We start from the raw sequence: 26,788 nt of genomic DNA on the forward strand, positions 1-26,788 counted from the left end.
TGCATTATATCAAGAAAATACCTTACATCCAAGGTCTTCCAATACGGCAAATCAAAGAAAATAGATCTTTTCTTCCATCTACTTGTACTAATGTGCCTTATAAAAGGTTTTCCAAATTCAATACCCAAATCCTTAACCTTTTCAAACAGCTAATCACCGAATAAAAATGGAGGAGGCCCACCTTCTTCTAGTTACCATCAAAAAAATTTCTTAATCTCCGATAATAATGTTGTTGAGGCAACCATCTGTGATGTCCCATGTAAACATTCTTCATACCATGTTCTAATCTTACTGACTATTAAATATCTTTACAAATAGGGCATTCAAGTTTTTCTTTGATACTATACCCAGACAAATTACCATAAGTTGGAAAGTCATTGATTGTACCAAATAGCATGGCTCTCAAATTAAATGTTTCTTTCTTATACCCATCATACACCTCGACACCTGTCTCCTATAATAGTTTCAAATCTTCAATCAAAGGAGCTAAGTATATGTCTATGTCATTTCCAAGTTGTTTTGGCCCAGAAATTAGCATGGACATCATCAAATACTTGCGCTTCATGCATAACTATGGAGGTAGGTTGTAAATAATTAACATCACTAGCCATGTACTATAGGTATTGCTTTGCATGCCATGTAGATTCATTCTATCAGTAGCTAGTACGAGGTGTAGGTTCCTAGAATCTCTTGCAAAGTTTGGATACTCTCAATTAACGTTTTCCTATTGAGCAAAGTCAACAGGATGCCTTAGCATACCATCTCTAATCCTCTGTCTGCATGCCATGTCAAATTTTTAGAATCTACTACACTGCTATATAAGCGTTTAAACCTAGGTACTATGGGAAAGTACCATACCACCTTTTCCGAACTCTTTCCATTGTCCTTATAATGTGATGCATTACATTTAGGATACTCAGTTAATAATGCATATTCATTCCTGAACAAAGTACAATCATTGGGACAAGCATGTATTTTCTCATAGCTCTTGCCCGTAGATCGTAAAACTTATTTTGCATCATATGTTCAGGTTGGAAGCTCATTATCCTTCGGTAGCATTTCATGAATAAGAGAAAGAAATTCAGTGAAGATTGTATCAGTCAAACCCCCTCTTGCATTCAAGTTATACAATCTCAGCACAATAGTCAATTTTGAGAATCTAGTGCAATCGGTGTGTAAATGTGTTCCCGCATCATTTTTTAACCTCTCAAGCATTTGAGGACAATCCCGAATTTCCTCTTCAACAGCATTCGCCATCTCTTCAACACAATTGTTGTCATATATACTTGTTTTAAAATCATGTGACACATACGTTGAACCACTATTCTCACGGCTTCTATTGGTTGTATCCCTTGACTCACCATGTTTATGCTAACATGTGTAAGTATGATCAATTCCATAGCACACTAAATGGTCTTCTAACTCGCTCGCACTAACTCGCTTCAAGAGGCCACACTTGATACAAGGGCACACAATGCTATTATGATCTACCTCATATTCTAATGCAAATCTAATGAACTCCTTCACCCCCTTTAAATATTCTTTTGAGACTCTATTTACAAACATCCATTCCTTATCCATGATCTCTCCTAATCTAACAAGAATTGTTGAGGAAAATGATATTAGTGACTCAATCATATTGAAAGAGTTAGTTTAATGAATAAATTAACTACCAACTTAATCAATCATGAGCCACATGCTTTCACATATATATCATCCCTCTCTAAGCTCATTAAGTGTAAGATAATACTTACAATTATATTAAACTAATTGTAAGTAATTTATCTTAACTAAAAACTTGCCAATAAGTGAATTTTTTTAATTTATAAGTTCTAAATAATTTATAACATTTATTTTCATGATTGCTTTAGGCATTGTATGTGAACATATATAATCCAAACAACATTAGGGCCCTTGTATTTAAAATAAAAAAAGTGATTTTTAAATACTTTAGAGATTTTTAAAAAAGGATTTATTTTGTAGAGATTTAAAAAAATATCATTGTTTTATGTTTGGTTACAATCACAAAAAATATTTTACTTACAATTATAATAAGAACAATATATATTTAAATATTAATATTAACATACATCCTAATTGTTTTATGTTTTCTACTTAACAAAAAAAAACTTAAACAAAATTTCAAATAAAAATTGGGCAGCATAACGGTATAAAACTAAAACTTTTCAAGGCATTTTGCCTCATTTCAATCACAACACCATCATCATCATCATCAACAACAACAACATATAGTATTTTAAGCTAAAAGACACACATGAGTAACAATTTCAAGAAGCTCAAAGTACTCATACACAATTCCAATTAATATAAAACTTCATACATTGCTCAACTATCAATTAAAGAATCAAATGATAAAAAAAAATTCAATCAAATCACTTAAATATTGTTCAAACAAAAAATACACAAAAAATGGGTCATAAATTCAAATTAAAAAAAGTATATATAACTTCCATCTAATCAAATATTATTAGTCTAACACTTGTCTTAAACTTGTCCATAACATATCTTAATATTAATATTAACATACATCCTAATTAGTTTATGTTTTTACTTAAAAGAAAAAAAACTTAAACAAAATTTCAAATAAAAATTGGGCAGCATAATGGTATAAAAATAGAACTTTTTAAGGCATTTTGCCTCATTTGAATCACAACACCCTCAACAACAATAACATATAGTATTTTAAGCTAAAAGACACACATGAGTAACAATTTCAAGTAAGCTCAAAATACTCATACACAATTTCAGTTAATATAAAACTTCATAAACTACTCAAGTGTCACTTAAAAAATCAAACGATAAAAAAATTTCAATCAAATCACTTAAATATTGTTCAAACAAGAAATACACAAAAAATGGGTCATAAATTCAGATAAAAAAACTATATATAACTTCCATTTAATTAAATATTATTAGTCTAACACATGTCTTAAACTTATCCATAACTTAAATTTCATATGGGTTTTGGCTAAAGATAATTTTTTTTCTATGAGACATTTCATCAAACACCTTGTGGGCGTTACTAATAACACCAAATCAACATAATGCAATCTAATAAACCCAATCCAAATCAAAAATCAACCATGCCTAATCAATTCCAAACAACAATCAACAACAAAAATCCACTAAAATGGTTTTAGATAGAACTCAAGAGATTAAGAAGAAATATGAACAAATAAGGAGAAAAGAGGCAAGTACTTACGTATGCAGAAAATGAAGACAACGAAGGAGAAGAGCAGACCCACGGAAGCTTGAGAAATATTAAAGAACATGAGCTCCAACAGAGAAGATGTTGCTCGGCTAAGAGGAGAGAAACTAGAAAACATAGATGAGGCGCGCGGAGAAGGAGCAGCGAAACTGATGAAACTGATGATGAAAACTGATCTAAAAATGGGAGGGGAAGTGAATAAGTAAAATGTATATTGGACGGTTATCCACTTAACCGTCTAATAACATCCAATATATTGGATGGTTATACATAATAACCATCCAATATCTGAGCAAGAATAAAAAATTAATAAAAAATTCAAAATTCAAATCTTATATTAGACGGTTCTAAGGATAACCGTCCAATATATTAGAAAATATTGGACGATTGCCAACAGAACTGTCCAATATTCATTTCTACATAGGCTTATTGGACTGTTTATCATATAACCATCCAATAAGCCTCGTCATATTTTATTAAATTTGTAGTAGTGCTTGTGTTATTGGTATCCTTCATAGCTGGAAAAGCTGAAACAGTAGTGTTTGCTAATCCAATACAACATGGCTCTACACTTTCCCCTACCACTTCATGGCCTTCACCTTCAGGTCAATTTGCATTTAGCTTTTATCCGCAAGGCAATGGCTTTAAAGTTGGAATCTAGCTATTGGGTGATGATAATAATAACACAATCGTAAGGACTGCAAATGCGATGATCTTCCTGTTACTTTAACTTCAACGTTAAATCTAACTGTGGACAGTGTATTTCTACAAACAAGTCAGGGTCAAAAAAAGCTTATTCCTCATAGTAGCAGTAGAACTGTTTCCTTTGCCTTTATACTTGATTCTAGAAACTTTGTACTAAATAAAACAGATTCTAAATTCCTATGGCAGAGTTTCAGTTACCCGACAGATACCCTGTTAGGGGGTCAAGTTCTACCTGATGGGTTTTTCGACTGTATGGTCTCTGTCATGCCACCATCAAATTTGATGGAGTTTTTTGACTGTATGGTCATCATTTAGATAACAATGGCAAACACCAACTTCGAATGTTGTGGTCTCCTCTAGTATTGGAAAATCCATGCAACATGATCGGTGCTTGTGGTTTCAACAACTATTGTACACTCGAAACTATCTTTTGCAACTGTCTTCTCAAAACTGACTTTATTGATATGAATCAAATGAAACTTAGTTGCACAAGGAACTTCTTAGAAGGAGAGTGTAGAGGTGGTAAAGCAAATGAAGCCTTGTATGACATGTCTTACTTGGACAGCATGAATGTGAATGGTATTCCTTATGTTGAGAAGGATGATATTGCTCTATATGAATGCTCATCTTCTTGTTTGGAGGATTGTTACTATGGAGCCGCACTTTATGTTGATGATGAAAAGAATTGCCATAAATATGAGCTTCCATTGAGATATGTCCAGAGAAGTACCCAACTATCTTGTACACTATACATAAAGGTGAAAATTATTAGATGCCTTGAAAGTAGGAAGCATACACCAACACATAAGCTTGACCAACCAATTCCTATTAGTAAAAAAGCAATTGTGCTGATTATTCTTCTCATCCTAGGTTTTGCTATGTTTTTTTGTCTAGCAGTTACAGTCTCGGGCCATTTCATATATAGGATTGAAGTTTTCAATTACAAGAGGTTACTGGAGATTGGAGATTTAGGCTTGAATGAAGGGATCACTTTAAGAATATTTTCATACAATGAACTTAAAAATCCAATAGGTAGTTTCAAACAAGAGTTGGGTAAGGGTTCTTTTAGATTAGTTTACAAAGGAACTTTACTCAAAGGAAGATTGATTGTAGTAAAGAGACTAGAGAAGTTAATAGAAGAAGATGAGAGAGAATTTCAAGCTGAAATGAAAGCCATTGGAAAAACCCACATTACTACAGAAATATCTATATTTGATAGTTATTTTCCCATATATTTGACGTTAAAAACCATCAAATAAGCCTCCGTCATTTATGCAAATCCATATACTTGACGGCTATTGTAATTGTAAATATATGTCAGTATACTTGACAGTTCTTAATGATTGTCAAGTATAAGGTACCAGAAACTAAAACCAAAAGCATATTGATGGTTATATGCGAGAACCGTCAAATATTGCCAGTCATATTTGACAGTTATTTTCAACAACTGTTAAATATATGCCTATATTTGATGGTTATTGGAATAATCGTCAAATATGTTGTAGAATTTTTTTTAATGTGAAAGCTGTGTTTTAAGCAGCCCCCCTGCAATAGTATTATATTGACATTTCATAATCCAAACAATCTAGCAAATATTATAATCAGCAAAAATATTCTTTCAAAATTAAAAGAACATGTATATATACACACATACACAGTACACATTAATTGGAAATAAAAAAGTTACAAATCTTATTCTTAAATTACAATTCTATCCAAAAAAATGAAACAATAATTCTATCCTAAATCACATACTTCTAGCTAGACCAAATGTGCCCTCACTATAGATTAATGCATGAATTTTGCATGATCCATAGCTGAAATATATGTTGGCACCACTCTTCCATGACTTCATTAATGTGAGCATCCCTAAATTCTTACAATAAGTGTCATGATAATACTGCAATTTAAATTATAATCATAACAAAGTTAATTAGCTAACTAATGAAATTTTGCCATATATAAAATGTATATTTAAATCAAATATAAACCTTGGTAGGGATTGAAGTCTTGGTGTGAGTGATGATGTCCTTAATGAAGCTCATCACACAATATCCACAATCCATTGAATCTGGTCTTTGAGGCAGTTACTGTAAAAATAAACAAACAAAATATATTAAAATATTGAATAATTGTTAATAAATACTTAATAAATAATGTGTAAACACATACCCTTATTACTATCCATGTGAATAATTGGTCAAATAGTTTGACCCTAGGGACAATTAGAGATTCATCCGTGCGGTACAAAAACATAACCCTAAAAATACAAAAGTTGGTAAGTTTAAAATATAAAAAAACACAAGTATGAACTTAATTAATGCACTTACTTGTTAATTAATTCCATCATATCTTTGCGATTATCTGGTTGTCTGCCAGCAGAACACAAGTAATAGATAGCCAATTTCTCATATTTTTCTTCAGCCGAATTGAGGTTAATCAGCATCCAATGATCCTTAAAATAATTAACAATTGTAAAAAATATATAGTAAATTGAAATAGTTAATAAAATTGAGAAAACACTTTAAACGTAACAAATAACTAACTCTTACACGTAAGGTATCATGAATAACCTCTCCCTTCTTTTAGTAGTTCAAGCTTTGAATGAATCACACAGCCGCTTCCCTAATGTCATGAAAAGCAGCAATGTCATAGGGACAAATGAAGGCAAACATCCTAGTAAGGCTGTGGGGCATAACAAGTATATGATAGAGAAACCTAAAATGAATAAATCAAACGGATTAGTAGATATTTATAAAAATAATGACCATTCTTGTGCAGAAGAAGTACCTCAAATAAAAATCCATGATAGTCGTGCTAATCATGGCATGCTAAAGTACTTCATATACAACTTCGAATGTTATGTGATTGGTATGATCTCTATCATACATGCCATGCTCGAATGGGACGTCTATAGTAATAAAATCATGAATACTCCTTTGCATGTCTGCATATGCCCTTAATGAATTCAGGTACTTATGTGACAATTGAGGCTTCATCTTTTGCAGTAGGGGAGGTGCAACAATCTTTGACTAATAGTCGGTAGATTATTTATTGGGAAAGTCTTTTTCCTTGGACTATATAATAGAGATAGTTAGAGATCAATAGCTATTATATATATACCTTATCTTTATTTGAGATCAGTCTTATAAATAATATGTATACCTTATCTTTGTTAGATAATGGCCTTATGAGGGCGGTGGGCCATGCAATAAAAGTGCCCAATGCGTCTCCTACAATCATCACATCCTCAGTAGGAATAGATAGCTATAGTTGTCATCCAAAGAAACTTTTAGACAAACTCGTATGTGGTCCAGAGGAATTGGCATATTATGTATAATACCTCGAGGACATTATACATTATACTAGTTGCAACCACGCGACGATCTGGACTATTAGCCAAAAACTCACATTTGGCTTTGCCCTAAACCCTGGAAATATATATAAAGTATTAATACAAAAATGAATCTAACTAAAGAAAATATTAATATTACCTTAGGAAGGTTTAGATGAGAAGGCTGAGCTACAGTGCAACTGTCTCTCTTACTATTGGGACTAATTTCCACAAGAGTGATGTCTTTTACTGGGACATGAGCAACATATCAACCAGGCGGTGCAGCCTATCAACCTCATCTTTTAGTGCATTAAACTTAGCTAAAAAAAGCGTTGCACCTTTTAATGGCTTTGTAGTCCTAAATACTTGCTTTATAGTGATGCCAAAACCAATACCCCTAACACGCTTGGGGTGGTCAGGATTGCCCAATGCCTAACCTAAGATATCTTCATCCTCCAAATGCTCACCCTTTGAGACTTCATTTGAGATAGCAGCCTATGTAACACAAATTGAAAAACCTAAATTATTTGTTTGAATGAAAAATTAAATTTATTATCTCAAATTAATAATATTGATACTTACACATTTATTAGCTATCTCCTGAACATGCTCATCTGTAATGTTACCTTCTTTGTTGGTTCGGCTTTCTATGAAAAGAACATGGTTCTTAAAAGGATATGGTTGTTTCTTAACCAACTCCTGATTTTGTTGGCTCAATTGTTGTGAAAAAAATTAAAGACAATTAAAGTTATAATATAAGAAAATATTATTAAAAAATTAAAATTAGTAAAATAAATCACCTGAAATTCCATTTGGAAACGAGAAGCAACAAATTCATCCCATTATTGTTGGGTTTCCAAAGGTCTTATTAAAGTAGAGACCTCAGAACTAATATTTCCACCGGCTCTTTTAACATACTTTGATCCCACAAACTACCAAAAAGAATGCATTGCTTTCCTAGCTATTTGAAAGACATACTTCCTTCAACTACCATCAACTATAAATGCTAATTGTAAAACATTAGTATGTTATTAGTAAATTGATAAACTATTATGGGCACAATAGTCACATAATGGCAAGTTAACAAATATACCTCTACTTTTTTCCAAATATACTACCTTATAGATTGATCTGCCTTCTTCCAATTTCTAAGTGTGATAGGCACATTTGCTTTTGCGACAGCTCCAACATAGCTAATGAATTTATCTTTATTGTCCTTAAACAGTTGCCCTTTAGCATTCCATTAGAAGGGATATTTTTGTCCAGCTATCCTCCATCTATTTACTTTTATCATCAAAAATAAATCCTTTCTAATCTCAGTTGCCTCCTCCTGAAGCTAACCATCATTCATTATTAGACTTGGAGTAGCACTGGGAGCATCACCACTAGCTACAACATCAAGACCACCGCTGGGGCCAACACTACGATCAATGCTAGGGCCACTGTAAGGGTCAACACTGGGGCCATCACTAGGGTAAATGTTAGGACCACTGTTGGGATCAATGATAAGGCCACCCTTGAGCATTTCGAGGTCATCATGACCTTTGCATTTACCTCTCTTGGGAGCCATTTACCTATAAAATGCAAGAACACACATGATTAGAAAATCAATGAACACATGTAATAGCTATTTACAAAATTCACCAAACATGTAACAATTATTTAGAAAATAAAAAAAACCATATGCGATAATTAAATAAACACAAGTAATAATTATTTTCAAAATAAAGACACATGTTTAAGTTGATCTTTTCCTTTTTCTTGTCTTGTTTTGATTTTTCCCTTGCTTAATGTTATCTCAAATTCTTTTTCCTTTCTTTGAAATCCAAATACCTTTAGTATGATCATTTCTCATATAGAAGGCATCACTTTCAGTGAAATTACTTTTAAGTGACGTTCCTAAAAATGGATCATCCTTAATAACAATATCATCTATGTCTTCAATGATTTTGTTTGTCAATAAAATAATGGACCAATTAGTTTTAGTAGGATCAAGAGCATAGAACACTTGTCGAGCCTGCAAAACAAGGATAAAAGGCTCATCTTTATACCCTTCTTTATTCAGATTCACCTCTATGAACCCTGAGTTATCATCAATTAAAAAGCCATTTTTATGGTCAATCCACTTGTAACTGAAGACCAAAATCTGAAACTTTACATAATCTAACTCCCAAATGTGCTCAATTACCCCAAAGTATGACATATTTGTGTATATTGGGTTATTGTCTTTAGAGCTAGTTACATGCATCGCAAGAGCAATAAGAGTGATACCACTATTTTGCATTGTGCTTTGACTATCTTACTCTTTAGTGTAGAAGGTATATCCATTGATAAGATAACCAGTATAAAAAAGAAACTACTTGCATGCTCGGACCTCTAGCCAGCTATCTCACTTTTCCAGAAACAAAATCAAGATTCATATTAAACTTATCACAAATATGCTCCTTTAGCCAATATGCAAATTGCTTATTATGTTCTTTTACATACCAAGTTTAACCTCTATAGGAATTATCTTTCCTAAGCTCAGCTAAGTGCTTATCTATAAATTCTTGAATCTCTTCTAAGTTGTGCAACATATAAAGGTGTGCTTGATCCCACTGTAAGTTTGAGATAGTAACTACATTCTTTCATATTATCCCTTCCCTACCTTCCTTTCCCATATGCTGAGACACTGGTAGCCTAATATAATTCACATTTTTTAAATACTTAGTACAAAATTCAACTGCTTCTTCACTGATATATCATTCAACAATGCAACTCTCAGGTCGACAATGATTTTTCACATACCCTTTTAATATCTTCATATAATGCTCCATAGGATGCATCCATATTAAATAAGCTGGGCCACACATTTATACCTGCTTTACTAAGTGAATGGTTAGGTGAACCATTATGTTAAAGAAAGTAGGTGGGAAATACATCTCCAGCTCACACAATACTTTTACAATTCGGCTTTGCAATTTCAGCAACTTGTTGGGGTCAATCACTTTACTAAAAATGGATTTAAAGAAGAAACATAATTTTGTGATTGTGTCTCACATCCTATTAGGTAAAATAGAACGTATCGCCACTGAAATAAAATTTTCTATCAAAACATGGCAATTATGAGATTTTAAACCTTTTAGCTTTAGGTCTTTCATTGACACAAGGTTTTTAATGTTTGAGGAGTAACCCTCTGGATCTTTAACTGCAGCAAGAAACTCACAAAAAGAAATTTTTTCTTTTTCAGACAACGTGTGATCTACTGGATGAAGAAAGGTATGACTCCCTTCTCCTCTGGTGCTAAGTCTTCCCTTATCCCTATAGAAAGCATGTCTAACCTTGTATTGATGCCATCTTTGGTCTTTTAAGGAATATGAAGTAACATACCAATAACAGCATCATACATATTTTTTTCGATATGCATCACATCAAGAAAATGCCTAACATACAAGACCTTCTAATATGGTAGCTTGAAAAAAATAGTTTTTTTTCTCCTACCCACTTGTCCTAAGGTGCTTTGAAAAAGGTTTTCCAAACTCGATATGCAAATCCTTAACCTTTTCAAACAATTGGTCACTGGTCAACATTAAAGGTAGGCCACGTTGTTTTGAATTCCATTAAAATATTTCTTCAATTATCGATATAATGAATTGGATGTATCCACCTGCGATGCCCTATATAAGCATTCTTTATACCATACTCCAACCTAACTGAATATGTGTTTTCTTCATAAATAGGACATCCAGTTTCCCTTTTGTATTGTACCCTAATAAGTTACTCTATGCTGAAAGTCATTTATGGTACCAAATAACAAGGCTCTCAAATTAAATTTTCTTCCTTATACCCATCATATACCTCAACCTCTATCTCCCACAATAACTTGAAGTCTTCAATTAGAGGAGCCAAGTACACGTCTATGTCATTATTGAGTTGTTTTAGGCCTAAAATTAGCATGGATAGCATTATGTATTTGTGTTTCATGCATAAATATGAAGGCAAATTATAAATTATCAAAATCACTGACCAAGTACTGTGGGTACTACTTTGGAGGCCATGCGGATTCATTCCATCTATAGATAATATAAGGCATAAGTTCCTTGATTCTTGTCCAAATTTAGGGTACTCATGATCAATCCTTGTCCATTAAGGAGAGTCAATAGGATGTCATAATTTTCCATCTTTAATCCTCTTATTTGCATGCCATGTTAAATTTTTTGTATCTTCTTTGCTACTATACAATTGTTTGAATCTAGGGATAATAGGAAAATACCATAATGCCTTCTTCAGACTTTTCCCGTTTTCTTTGAAATGTGATGCTTTACATTTTAGACACTTAGTTAAACAATATGCAATCATTTGGGCAAGCATGAATTTTCTCATAACTCATGCCAATAGCACGTAACATTTGTTTTGCTTGATACATGTTAATAGGAAGCTTGTTCACTTTAGGTAGCATAACTTGAGGAAGTGCAAGCAATTCACTAAAGCTCTTATCACTCCAATCACTACTTGCTTTTAAGTTGTACAAACTTAACACCCCTGACAATAATGTGAAATCAATACAACCATTATACAAAGGCTTTTCTGCATCACTTTTTAACCTTTCAGTTTAGTTCTTTTTCAATTGCCCTGGTCATCTCTTCAAGATGGTCTTCCTTATCACCCTTATATGTGCTTGTATCAAAAGTATATGACATATGGCTCTTACTACACCCCCAGCTTGCATCTCTTGCCTCTTTATGTTTGTGCCAACACTTATAACTTTGATCAATTCCATAACACACTAAATGATATTCCAATTCAGATGCAAAAACCCACTTCATCAAACAACATTTTACACAAGGGCACACAATGCTAGTATGATCATTTGTGTGCTCAAGTGCAAACTTAATAAATTCTTTCACCCCATTCAAGTATTCCTTCATTAATCGGTTGAAAGACATCCATTTCTTGTCCACGTTCTAGATCTAGAAAGAATTATTTTGAGGAAAAATGTGATTAGTGACTCATTGATATTAGGTCTTCATCAATCAAATAATGAATCATGAGTCACATGTTTTCACACATAATTCCTCTTTGGGCTTTATTGACTACAAGTACTTAAACTAAATTAAAGAATTTAGTTTAAGTAAAAATTTGACTATGAAGTAATAAAATGTGAAGTTTTTTCACTTTTAAAAATGGGGCAACATAACAACTTAAAAATTAAATATTCTTGTGCATTTGGTGCACTCTCTTTATATTAAATTTATTCCCTATACAAGCTTTAATAAAATATAATTCAATTTAAGTAAAATTTTGACTATATAAAAAATTTGGTAGCATATTGGCTTAAATATGGAATATCCCCTCAAAATAGCAATCAAATTCACATCACATATTAAAATAATACAATTCAAGCCAACCATTGTCAAGCATCAATCAAATAAACAGTAACTTGGCACGGGATTTATGTTTATATGTTCATATTCTTTCCAAATTAATCCTAAGTCAAGCTACTTGACTACTTACTAATAAACTCATTAATTTTTATTTCTACATGAGAAAAAAATTGGGCAACATAACAGCTTATACTCTAATATTTTTTTGGCATTTTGCCCTCTCTCTATGTTGAATTTTATCCCTACAATCTTTAACATAACATAATTCAATCCTACTAAGTCACAATAACAATCACATTCACATAACCCATGTATTTTGCCACAATATGCCAAATTCTCCTAATGGACTTTTTATCAAACACCTTGCTAGCATTACTCTTTACTCTAAAATTTCAAGTTCTTTCTCTTCAAAATTCCACCCAAAATTGTACATATGCATCAAAATTAAACTCTTTAAGCTTAAATTTTTAGCTTTGCCCAAAGCCTCATCTCCAATAATCACATATAGCAGCTAACTGAAGGAAGAAATCAAAACTTAAACCATTACAAAATTCAAAACACAGTAGAAATGAGAAATTAGCCAAGAAGGAAAATCCAATGCAAAATTGTTTTAGCACCAACAACTCGGCCAACAAATCAAAATACCTTAGAGATTCAAAAGGGGCAAAAACTCACCGATTATAAGTCACAAAATGGAGGCATAGAAGTTTTTCAGTTGAGAACAAGATCAAACCCATAAACCATGATCGAAGATTCAGCAAAAATTGTTGGTAAGGAGAATCCGCTTTTTAGATATCAAGTAAGGCACGAGAAGCAATGCGTTTTTAAGAAAATCATTCAATTCTATGGGAGACTAGTTCAATTTTGTCAGATTTGGGGAGAGAATGGCTCAGTTTAGATAGGAAAAAGTAGAGACAGTGAAATGCTATCTACGTGTGATGGGTTTGGCGAAGAGGAAGAGACTGAATTTTAAAAGAGTAAGTTTGACGGTTCCTTGAATAACCATCAAACTTATTCCATATATTTGATGGTTCATACATAACCGTCAAATATGTTTAACACTAAGTTCAATGGTTCCTGGTATAATCGTTAAACTTATGCAAATAATTTTTTAAAAATATAAATTTAAAAATACTTAACACTAAGTTCAACGGTCCTTGGCATAACCATCATATATTTTTCTCTTTGTATTTGACGGTTTCTGTTTAATTGTTAAGTATGTAATTTTTCAATTTTTGCATCCTCTTACTCAAACTTAAATGCATCAAATATTACAAAATCTGTAGTAGTGCCACCATAGAAACTTAGTTCACTTGTTGGGGTATAGTGCCGAAGTAAAAGGCTTCCAGTTTATGAGTACTTGAGCAACAGTTCCCTTAGAAATTTCATCTTTGGTGATAGTTATGTATGTCCAAATTGGGATCAAAAAAGAAGAATAGTATTGGACATTGCAAGAGGATTACTATATCTCCATGGAGAATGTGAAGCTCCTATAATTCATTATGATATAAAGCCTCAAAATATTTTGATGGATGAATTCTTGAAAACTAAAATATCAGATTTTGGACTAGCAAAACTCCTAGTACCAGATTAGACAAGGATCTTCACTCAAGTCCGAGGGACAAGAGGATATGTAGCTCCAGAATAAAATAAGAACACTCTAATAGCAGTGAAAGTAGATGTTTATAGCTATAAAATTATGCTTTTGGAAATTGTATTTTGTAGAAGAAGAATAGTGGTGAACACAATGAATCCAGAGCAAACTATTTTGTCCAATTGGGTGTACAAGTGTTTTGTTCGGTGAGAGTTAAATAAGCTCGTTCTTGGGGAAGAGGTGGACCAGATATTATTGGAGAACATGGTGAAAGTGGGATTATGGTGTATTCAAGATGAACCATTTCTTCGACCATCAATGAAGAGTGTGTTGTTAATGCTTGAAGGACTTACATATGTGGCTATTCCTCCTTGTCCATCTGCTAATTACATGTGACATCACTTTGCTTGAAGGACTTGCTTTGTTTTAGTTATGTGTTTCTGTGTAATTTTTCTATTCTAATTTGTGCATGTCTACTTGTGGCTACAAATAAAAGAATGTAGATTTGATGTTTTGTTTCAATTTCTTATCAATGTCAGTCTGTTTTTGGATATAGATACTCAATGCTATTGATGTTAATTTTCCTTAAAAAAAAAAAAGAAATGATATGAAATTAGCTACCCTTTTAATATCTCTTCAAATAGAAATTAGGACTCTCTCTCTAACACACTCACGCACACTCTTTTCAATCATTCTTTGCCTTTTTGATAATGTAAGAATATATATATATGTGTATATGTATGTGTGTGTGTGTGTGTGTAAAACTAGAACTGCAAGCCGCATTTAATGTTGTGCTTGGCTCACAAGGAAAAATAGGACGGAAAAAAAAAAGGGAGGAGAGAAAATGAAGAATAGAAAAAAGTAGAGGGATACAATTTTCCTTTCGTGTGCTTAGCTGAGCAAGAGAAAACATGGATGAGAGAAAAGTTATTAATTTTATATGGATAGTAATAACGTTATTATTATTTATATAATAATTTCTACTATATTTTGTTGATTGAATAAAACCATAATTACAAATTATTTTATCCAATATTTATCCAATTTAAAATTTTATTCCTTAAATTATTAAACATATAATAATCTTAAAATTTGAAACTATGATCAAATATATAATAATGTTAAATTTTTATTTCTTAAATTGGTGTTTCTGCTAGTGGATGATACCCAACAGTGCAATTTCCTTGGAATAAGTTTCAATGCTCATAATATAGATGAGTATTGAGAGTTCATCACGTCTAAACCATTTAGATCTAATATGATATTTACAACTTTTTACTTTTATTTTTTAAAAAAATTATTTTAATGAATATAGAATCTAAAATAAGAACAATCTTTTAACTATCAATTTTTCAAAAAAAAAATTATTTAAGAAACACCAGTTGAAAATCTATAAATATGGATCATGAAAATTAGATATGAACGGTCTAGATGTGATGAGTTTTCAGCGCTTATATATATGATGAGAATTAAAACTGGTTACGGCTTCTATAGTAGAGAGAAAGTTATGATGAAAATAAACGAAAAGCAAGAGGCAGTAATGAAAATATTGATAGGTAAATTTGAAAACAAAATTTTCTCTCCTAAATCTCCCTATATTTGGAGAGAAAAGTTCTAGGTGAAAACATGTAGATCACATTTGTTATTTTTTTCTCTCAATTTTCTCTTCATTCCATTAATTTTTCTCTCTATAGTCAAGCGAGGGAAAATACTATTTGCCCCTATGCCAATTTCGGCATTCTGCCACGTCATTTTTAATTTCAAAAAGGGATTCAAAAAGGGATTCTTTTTTTTAAAAAAGATAACTACTTATTTTTAAAACTGTCAAAGACACTTCCCATTTTGAAACTGTAGCCACTTCGTATTTTCTTACATTTGATGCAAAACTGCTCTTCCTCATGAAGCCGCAATCTCAAATTGTGTTCTCTTCCTTCCTTCCTTCATTTTTTTTTTTTACGTTTAACAATTTTCCCCTTTTCCCTAATTGTTTTCTTGAGGTGTTTCTCTTGTGGCTTATGTTATATTTGATTCTTTTTCCTTCCTTCGATCGTCTTCCTTGCACAACAACCATTCTCTTTCTCACAAGTTTTCTCGCTGGTACGTGAGCTACTGTCACTTCACTATCATTCTTCTTTTCTCTGTTCACAGTATTTGTTTGTTAGATATCAAATACTCAGCACAGATAGTGTTTTGTTGGAAAGGAATTGCAGCTTCACTGTTTCTGATTGTTTATGGTGGAAGGTTGCTTGGATAATCGGAAATATCATGTTTATTGTGATCATTGCTTGGGTTAGTTTTATAGATCTCATCACAATGATAATATTTTAAATTTGGATCATTCAAATTTTAGTCTGAATGATCTAGATTTCATCCAAGTAATAAGTACGATAGTACTCATTACAGTGCTTATCACTATGATAAGCATCAAAAACCAACCCACTGTTGAACATGTACATGATTTGAGGTTGAATTTCATGTTTTGATTATACCCTTATTTTTATTTTTCTAGGTTGGCACGTCCTTTGCATTGCTGTAAGCTTTTGGTCATATCACAACTCAGCATTCCCGCTCCATCTTTGTATTTCGGTGTATCCATCTTAAATTTATAATTTCTCAATGATCTCATAAGGTTTTAAGAACTTATTTATCTTTTATTTGCATTTCACGTTTTTATGCCCCTTCTTCAATTCTAGGAGGTAGGGAAGGGATTTTCTTCTATATTAGCAATTATGGTTCATCTATATATGTTGTGATAATTGTGCCTACCATTTTCTCCATATGAAATTTAGCCAAGTAGCTTCTTTGAGGCCGATCAATTTTAGCATTATAAACTAAACAATATGTTTCCAACATTTCATATGTTGTTTATGAGACAATAATGTGCATGGTTCCAATATTATTGATTTTTATTCTTTCCAGTTACTCAAACGAAAAACCAAGTAAAAACCTCAAAATTTTAGTGTAGAAGTGTTAGCCACTACTTTCACATGTGAATCCCTGTTGAGGCATAAAATAATTGTGCTATATTTGTTGATGTTGAATATGCTTGCATAGAAGCTTCTATAGTTACTTTTGAATTGCTAGGCATTCTCTCTGCTTATGTTGATCAGGAATAATCCAAGAAGAAATGAACAGAGGCAGCAAAAATAGGGGAAGATTGGTTTCAACTCCGAAGACGACGGACATTTTTATATATTGCATATTTTGGAAACTCATGGATGTTTTATAGCAGAAACTTCCTTGCAAGAATTACAAAGTGTAGTTCATCATGATATCACGTTCTAATTTTTCTCAGCTTTTTATTTACAATTTTAACTTATAATTTTAAAAAATTTCAAGCATCATAACTTTCTCACCCTAAACTCAATTTATGAAATTAATTTTAATTTTCAATTATAATTTAATTGTGCAAAGTGAATAGATTATTTGTAATTTAAATATATTTTATAAAAATTGACTTTATTTTTAAGTTTATCCTATGGGAAGTTACAGGGGATTTTTAAATCATTATTATATTTAACCCATCATTGCTATTAAAAAAATCAGTTACTTTAATTTAATTAGAAGTGATTCATTAATAATAATGCAAGTTTATAATTTAAATTATATGTTATTATTTATTTAAAAAATTACGTTTCATTTCACACCTTGTGCATAGAATAGAACACATACTAATTTATGAATAAATTAAAAAAGATTTTCCAACTGCATTACAGTGGAAATTAGAAACCATCCTCACTGTATATATTATACCCTTATATAACACTAATAAACATGTATTATATACACATACTCAAATTATATTAGAAATCACTATTTTAGGTAAATTCTGTATGTTATAATATAATAAAATTTATATACCCCAATAAAGAATGGGGTATATATATGCGTACACGCATATACCTTCACATTCTGCTATTTAACATTGAACAATTATCTCTATGTTAGTATAAATTACAAATTATTTTGGACCACGTATACCTTCAAAATTAGTAGCTTTTACTTCCGTTCATCATTTATTTAATTTGCAAATATCACTTTGGTGCTATGAATTATCTTGATGTTAGTATATATTACAAATTTATTGGACCACATATACTTTTAAAATTAATATCTTCACATTCTGTCATTCACGTTTGGATAAATTATCTTCATGTTAATATAAATCACGAACTATCTTAGACTACATATCTTTGAAATTAGTAGCTTTTACTTTCGTTTATTATTATTTAGTTGTGAACATTAATTTGGTGCTATGATTTGTGGAGTGAGAGAGTATTCAAGCCAATAGCTTTTCGGTATACCTTTCCTCAGTAACAATATATGAAGTCTCAAGCAACAAGAAAAAGTTATTAAATTTTTAAAATAGAATTAACTGCTCAACCATTGCTATGGAAGTTTTCTTCTCTATGACAAAGCTTTGAAACTGACAACTTCATTTCTTTTGCTATGTTTTTATTTCATTGCACCTGCGTTTACCTGTTGACTTGAGAACTTATGCCCAAAGTTTGGGATATTATTGTCCCAATTTCCACAAAGAATATGAAAATTTTGTCCTTAAGTGTTTTTTTTTCCTACGAAGAATATTTGTGTTCATTTTAAGAGGAAGATTTAGGTACTTAGTTTTATATATTCAACATATATATTTTTATTCAATTAAATTATGACATGTGAATTTTAATGTGTTAATAATATTAATATAATTTATAAAATATCCATATGTCATGATATAATTGAAAACAAAAACATTGAGTATTTAAAGCTACGTATATAATTTTTTCTTAATTTAATACCTCAGTTTGGTATGTAACAATTAATATGATTAATTTTTTTTAAAATAATAGCCCACCGAAAACACTTACTAATGCTTTGATAAGCTAGGAAAGCTGGTATATAACACGGCAACTTAAGAAATGACAAGCCATGGACCACAAAACATTGGGAATTTGTAGATTCTCGTTCTTTCTCATTTATTTGTGACAATTACAATTAGTTTGGTGCTATATGAAGTGAGAATTGAAATGTTGACACTATAGCAAAATATAGTTTTTAAACCTACATATCTAAACCGGTTAATTCACCAACAATTTACAAATTGGGGGCGGTGGCATTCCTATAAATAAGATTGAAAATATGATGGTTTCTAAACCGGTTATAAAAGCAACCGGTTTAGATATTTACAATTGGGGGCGGTAGCATTCCTGTAAATAAGATTGAAAATATGATGGTTTCTAAACCGGTTATAAAAGCAACCGGTTTAGAATTAAATATCTAAACCGGTTATAAATAATAACCAATTTAAATTTATATTTATAATTTAATATTTTTTATTTCCTTCATATATTTAAATCGGGTATGAGGACTAACTTAGTTTAGATAATAATTTATAATTTTAAAAATAATTAATATATCATATCTAAACCGGTTATTGTTTGTAACCGGTTTAGATATAAATAAATTTTTTTAAAACTTAATTTTTAATATATCTAAATTGATTATTTAAAATAATCAGTTTAGATATGATAATTTATAATTTTAAAAATAATTAATACATCATATCTAAACTGGTTATTTTTTGTAACCAGTTTAGATATGAATAAATTTTTTTAAAATTATTTTTTAATATATCTAAACCGGGTATTTTAAATAACCGGTTTGGATATGAATTTTTTTAAATTTTTTCTATATCAGTTCTTTTACATTGTCAAAGGGGTCTTAAAATTGCTCACTCTTGATCTTTGTAAAAAGAAACAAACAAATAAAGAGTTAGAAAAATTTAATTAAAATTGATGATGAGATATTTTAAATATCTACCTTAAAAAAGAGTTATAAAAAGTTAAAATTCAAATTTATGATAACATAGTTGAAATATATATATTTTGGGGAAGGCATCTATTAATGGCTTGGTGATGTTTCTTGGGGCCTTCATTCATCTGGTCCTGTTTTCGAGCCCTCCAAGTGCTTGGGGTAGATTTTGTTTTTGGCCCCATATACACGAAATTTTCATTTTGCCCTCATTGTGAAATAATAATAATAAAATCAGAAGCTAGAGTACATTTCTCTGCCTCTTTCTCCATATATTTCCGTTTGAGAATTCTCCAGAAACCTTTATCCTCTGCATTCCTTCTTTGTTCCCAGTTCATCGCTGATGTTAGTGATTGAAGGAGCTTCGCCTATCACCTTCGAGTCTTCTCCTACTTCCCCAATTTCTTCTTCTTCATCAAGTTGTTACTAGAGGCAGAGAGAGGGTCGAAAATCTCCCCCTTTTCATTTCTTTTGGCGGTGGCTACGACTGGGAGAGTGAGTCATTTAATCCCTTCCGTTCTTTGTTCATCCGCCTCTGGTCGTTGTTGCTGAATCTTCTTCTCTCTGTCTGTCGTGCCTCCTCCTCTATCCAAGCTACCGTACTGTTGCTATCAGGTCGTCCTCAGGTGGTACTGTTGCTCTATCGCCTGTCACTTTGCGTCGTCGCTATTCTGGTGGCTGTGGGGTGTGTTTGTTTCTTTTCCTCCTCCTCTTGCACAATCTTCTCCTTATTCGTGCTTCTATTATCATGGGCAGAGGTAAGGATTTTTGATTTTTTTTTTTCTCTCATTTTGTTGATTTGATTCAGTGGTGTGTGTATCTGTGATGTTGAAGTTGTAAATTTTATGATATTGTTGCTATTGCTGTTCGTGGTTATGCAAGGAAGGGGGATGATTCAAGCTAAAATTTAAATGTTAAGTGAAATATGATAATTGATAGATTTGATTTTTGAGTTTAAGATTAAGATATGGTGAAGGAATGCTATTGAGAAGCTCTATTAATTTAAATACTGATATTGGAGAATTATGGAAAAAGGGTAAGGATGAGATTGGGAGTGAAGAGCTAGACTTAAAACTTGAAAATTAATACTCATGTGATGTTCAATAAAATGCCCGTTAAGAAAATTTTTGCTTGATTATATATTTAATAAAATTTTATTAATTATGGTGAGAGGCATAATTAATTAAAATACTATTTAGTTGAGTTTTAACTTCAACGTCACAAAGGACTTGATTCTAAAATTATTGTATGGTTAGTTGAATTTTTAGAAGTTTTGTATTAGATAATTTATAACAATGGTATTGTTTTATTGCTTGGTTTTGAGAATACAATTAAGATGTTTGATAAAATGGGCGAATGAAATATGAGGAATTTAATTATAGGTGATGATTATGAACTATATTATTGTTTAATTTTTGGGACGTGACAGGCCCTATTGTAATGGATTTCGTAATAATCCATGAACTCTATCATGTTTTAGGAGGTCAAATTATATATGGATCATAGTTGGATAGATGCCAAACGAACAAGTACAGAATATGTTAATGGGGTTAAAGGGGTTTTGGAATTTGCTCAAAACAATGCTGAAGATAATAGTGGGAGGTTTTCTTGTCCTTGTAGGGACTGTTTGAATGAGAGGCAGTTAATTGTAAATGATATATGTGAACACTTAATTTGCGAGGGGTTTCTCAAAAGTTATAAAGTATGGATATGGCATGGTGAAAGATTGAACATGCTGATGCCAAGTACATCTCAATCTCGGGATGTTGATGATGACTGTGATAATGATGATATGACTGATCGACTGGAGGACATAATTCGTGATGTAGGTAAAGAGGCCTTTGAGCAATCCCAGGTGTATAAAAATATGTGCGATGATGTAGAGACACCTTTGTACTGGGTTGTGAGGAACATAGTCTGTTGAAAGCAGTGTTAGAATTGATAAACTTGAAAGCTAGATCAAGGTGAAGCGACAAGAGTTTCACAAAAATGCTCAAGTTATTGAAATTAATGCTTCTGAAAGAGAATGTGTTGCCGGTTCGTTACTACGAGGCAAAGAAAATTCTATATCCACTGGGCATGAAGTTTAAGAAAATATATGCATGCCTTATTGACTGCATACTATATAGGAAAGAGCATAAAGAGGAGCAAAAATGTCTAATATATGAGATACCAAGGTAGGTATAAAGAGAACAAAGCTCCTGCAAAGGTACTATGGTATCTTCTAATTATACCGAGGTTTCAACGGTTGTTTGTTAATGAAAAAGATGCAAATAATTTAAGATGGCATCTGGATGAGAGGATTTCTAATGGAAAGCTTTGACATCCAGCTGATTCGTAATGATGGAAGAAAGTTGATACATTGTTTCTTGAGTTTAGCATTGATCTAAGGAACCTCAGGCTTGGACTTAGTACAGATGGTATGAATCCTTATGGCAGCCTTAGCAGTATACATAGCTCATGGCTTGTTTTATTAGTGATTTACAACTTCTCTCCCATGTTGTGCATGCAATGTAAGTATATCATGTTATCTATGTTCATTTCGGAATTGAAATGTGTACCTAAAACCCTTGATTGAAGACTTGAAAAAGTTGTGGGAGGTAGGTGTGGACGTATTTAACGTGAATCAGAAAGAGGTATTCAAGCTATGTGCGATGATCTTTTGCATCATAAATGACATCTCTACATATGGAAACTTGTCAGGTTATAGTATTAAGGGGCATAAAGCATGTCCAATTTGTGAAGAAGGCACATGTTACTATCAACTTCATCATGGAAAGAAGATAGTCTACCTTAGCCATAGGAGATTTCTTGAAGAGGGTCACCGTTATCGTAAAATGAAGAAAGCTTTGTATGGCGGCCAAGAGTATGAAACTGCCCTAAAGCCATTGACATGAGAGCAGGTTTATGAATTGGTGAAAGACATCAATGTTACCTTCGATTAACCTATAAAGACTAGTGAAAAAAATATATGGAAAAAGAGGTCTATCTTCTTTGACCTTCCATATTGGCGCTATCTTGATGTGAGGCATTGTATTGATGTCATATATGTGGAGAAGAATGTGTGTGATAGTATTATTGGAACACTTTTCAATATACCGGGCAAGTCCAAGGATAGTGTGAAAGCAAGATTAGATTTGGTAGATATGAAAATTAAAGAGGACTTACACCCAAGGCCAGATGGTAAGCGGACTTATTGTCCCCTAGCTGAACATACATTGTGCAAGGATGAGAAAATAAGCTTTTGTGATTGCTTGCACAACATAAAAGTTCCCTCAGGATATTCTTCAAATTTTAAAAGGCTTGTGTCAATGAAGGATTTGAAATTAGTAGGCCTCAAGTCTCATGATTGCCATATTTTAATGCAACAACTACTCCCAGTGGCTATTCGAGGTTTCTGGAAAGATAAACTGAGAAATGTCATAACTAGAATTTGCTTTTTCTTCAATGATATATGCCATAAAGTCCATGAGATTGAAGAATTGGATGAACTGGAAAAGGAAGCATATCTTATCTTGTGCCAACTTGAAAAACTCTTTCTTCCATCATTTTTTGACATCATGATACATCTAATTGTTAATGTAGTTAGGGAGATAAAGTTGTGTAGTCTTGTTCATTTACGATGGATGTACCCAATTGAAAGAACAATGAAAGTCCTAAAAGGGTATGTAAAGAGTCCATAGCATCTTGAAACATCCATTGTTTAAAAATATGTCTTTGAAGAAGCGGCAGAATTTTGCCAAGATTACTTGAATAATGTATGACCCCTTGGATTGAGACAACATGATGTTAAAGATCGTAGACGCGGCATTTCTATAAAGAGTGTGGATCTTCATGAATTGCAACAAGCTCTTTTACACATCTTGAATAATGTTGATCAAGTTTAAGACTACATAAGTGAGCATAAAGAACTTGTGAGGAAGCAAAATAGTCAATCTAGGATGAATGAACAAAGACTGATTAAGAAACATGACAATACTTTTGCAAAGTGGTTCAAACATAAGATTGATAAGGAAGATTGTGTTTTTAATATTGTTTAAGGCTTGGCACAAGGTCCTGAATGTGATGTTATATGTTGGATTGCATTTGAAATTAATGGGTATTTGTTCTACATGAAGTCTTTAGATAACAGGAGTAATGTGCAGAATAGTGGTGTTATGCTTGTGGCCTCAGGCATGCGCTTCTCTAGTTCAAAAGATTAGAATCCTTCATTTGCATCCATGCCTTATTATGGGGTTATTGAAGAGATCTTGGAGGTTGATTATATTAAATTTAGAATCCTCATTTTCAAATGTAAGTGGGTTGATGTTAACAATGGTATTCAACATGATAGGTTGGGATTTACATTGGTCAATCTGAATAATTTAAGTTTTGGCAATGAACCTTTTATTATGGCAGACTAGGCAAAACAATTGTTTTATGTCACAGATCTGAGAAATAAAAGATGGTCAGTGGCTCTTGAAGGAAAAAGAGAGGTTAGTATTGATGGGAAGGATTATCCAAATTTCAATATTTCTAAAACTCCTTTCTCAAGAGGCCTACTTGTAATGAATGTAGAAGATGAAGTGGATGATGAACATGGCATAAGAGATGATCACCATAAAGGGATATGGGAGAATATCACTATTTAAAACTATCTTAAAAGTTAGTTATTTATTTATCATTGTGTTTGATTTTTTAAATTAGTTATTTCTTGCATTATTTATTTTAGAACTTGTATGATTTATTAAAGTAGTTATTTCTTGTGTTTGATTCATATTAGAACATGTTTTTATTAGCGATATCATCCATGAATTTTATTTATTGCCTAAACTGGATCACGGAGGATCAAAGCATTAATCAGGGCCAGTCCGACCCTTCTACTCCAATTGTGTCTACTACTGGTGACCAGAGCATCCCTGCAACGGGAGACCAAAGCGTGCCTAGCAACCAATCTGCGTGAACGAGGAGACCTAGAAGTAGCACACGATTAAGAGAGGTGGCTTTGAGTCGAAGTAGAGATGAAAAGATTCCAATTCAGTTTGATAACAATTGGAAGCTAATCGGGCCTAATGCGACCAAGTATACCAATTTTGTAGCCCTCTAAGCTCGCAGCAAGCCGAGTATATTAGCACCCACATGGGACGATGTCCCAGAACGTGTGAAAGAACATATTTGGGAAGCCATCAATGTATAAAAATGCACTTTTTACATCTCTTGTTACTAATTATTGTAGGTCACTTACGAAGTCCCTACTAGTGCAAACTTTAAGCGAAGGTTGATGATTTGGGCTTCTAAACGTTGGAGGAGTTTCAAGACATCAGTAGCTCGTAGATATGTGCATGTTGAGGTGCCAGAAGGACAGCCTTGGCCTGATCCTTGCATGCAATATACATTTTTGGAAGCAGCTACTTTTGAAAAATTCTTCAAGCTTCGAATTACACCAGAGGCTTTGGTGAGTAGGTTTATTTTAATTTGTTTTCTACTAGTTCATTTAATTTAATGTGTTTTGTTAATTTTAATTCACAGGAAAGAAGGAGAAGGGCACAAGAGATTAGGAGAATGAATAATTGTCCTCAAATAATGTCTCATGGAGGTTATGCTTTGGTCGATAAAGCCTTGATGAAGGCCAAGAGGATGAAGAGAGAAGAAGTTCAATATGATCCTTCAATTCTATTATCTCCACCATCTCTAGTATGTCGTGATGAGAGATGGATCCACGCTCACCAAAAGAAGGATGGGTCCTTTTCAAGCGAGTATGCTCGTGATGTTGTTGCCAAAATTGTAAGTATAGCAATTTGCCTTTGTGTATTTTTTTAAACATAAAATATTACTAATTGTTTGTTTTTGTTATTTGTATGTTACAGAATGAGCTTAAACAAAAACAATCTGATAGATCATTCATTCTAGAGGGAAGGAATGACATCTTGACTATAACTATAGGGAAACCAGAGCATCCTGGATGTGTTAGGGGAGTTGGATTAGGGGTGAGCATAAGGGATGTATTTGGACTACCTCGTCAATGCCATTCTTCAGGACTTGTGACAAGGGAGGAGATGACTATGATATTAGCTCAAGCAAGAGCAGAGGCAAGGGTAGAGGCTGAGATTACCCTTGAAGCTAAATTGGAAAAGATGAAGGAGGCACAATTAAGGGCCATAGTCTTTAACTGAGATTTTAAAATTTCATAATCCATAATTGAGATTAATATTTTTAGAAAGTCCTTAATTATCATTTTCCCTATACATTTTCTCCCCATTTAGATAGCAATTTAAGTGACCCTTTGCTGTTGATCAGTAATAGCAACAGTAATGTTTTGACAAGCGACTATACAAAAAAATTTCGAAGGTTATGAAATTGGTATTAGTGAATTTAGGTGACGTTTTCCTTTGTTTTTTTAGTATTTTCATGCATTTTATTATTTTTTATAAAATATAAAATCTTATCTCTCTTCTTTAAAAAGGAAAATTTTGCAAGAATTCACAAATCATAATTTTAGAGGATTTAAATCTAAAATGGATCATATACTTTTACATACACTTGCACCTTCAAATTCCATCATTCAAGAGTGAAAAAACTGCTCAATTTAATTTATAATTCTTTGAGAAGCTAGACATATTTAAGAAGAGAAGAATAGTAATTATAAATGAAATAGATTATATATCTTTGGAATTTTAAGAAATCATTAGAATTCAAATGAATTGAACCACATACCATTGGAATTTTAAGAAGTGATAAACAGTCACAAATGAATTGGACACATGCCATTGGAATTTGTT

The 26,788-nt window shown here is 32.2% G+C and overlaps 1 protein-coding gene and 1 pseudogene across 1 annotated transcript; both read left to right on the top strand.

Annotated features, from left to right (window-relative positions):
• The first annotated feature begins 3,789 nt into the window (after positions 1-3,789).
• Positions 3,790-14,621, top strand: LOC129308931 (G-type lectin S-receptor-like serine/threonine-protein kinase LECRK2; annotated as a pseudogene).
• Positions 14,622-20,414: 5,793 nt separating this feature from the next.
• On the top strand, positions 20,415-26,380 carry LOC129308318 (uncharacterized). Its single transcript, XM_054949396.1, has 5 exons — positions 20,415-20,525; positions 20,625-20,788; positions 25,246-25,464; positions 25,539-25,793; positions 25,877-26,380. Exons 3-5 carry the CDS (start codon positions 25,291-25,293, stop codon positions 26,180-26,182), a joined length of 735 nt encoding a protein of 244 aa, XP_054805371.1. The 5' UTR covers positions 20,415-20,525; positions 20,625-20,788; positions 25,246-25,290; the 3' UTR covers positions 26,183-26,380.
• Positions 26,381-26,788: the final 408 nt, after the last annotated feature.

This window comes from Prosopis cineraria, unplaced genomic scaffold (genome assembly GCF_029017545.1).
Source record: "Prosopis cineraria cultivar Desert tree isolate PC_DT_omini unplaced genomic scaffold, ASM2901754v1 PC4, whole genome shotgun sequence".
Lineage (NCBI taxonomy): Eukaryota > Viridiplantae > Streptophyta > Magnoliopsida > Fabales > Fabaceae > Prosopis > Prosopis cineraria.

What these genes read in the sequence shown, in the direction of transcription:
- LOC129308318 (XM_054949396.1), top strand. Translation starts at nt 25,291, where the DNA reads ATGATTTGGGCTTCTAAACGTTGGAGGAGTTTCAAGACATCAGTAGCT. An exon ending in GAATTACACCAGAGGCTTTG is followed by an intron (nt 25,465 to 25,538) that starts GTGAGTAGGTTT and finishes TTTAATTCACAG; the next exon opens with GAAAGAAGGAGAAGGGCACA. An exon ending in GTGATGTTGTTGCCAAAATT is followed by an intron (nt 25,794 to 25,876) that starts GTAAGTATAGCA and finishes TGTATGTTACAG; the next exon opens with AATGAGCTTAAACAAAAACA.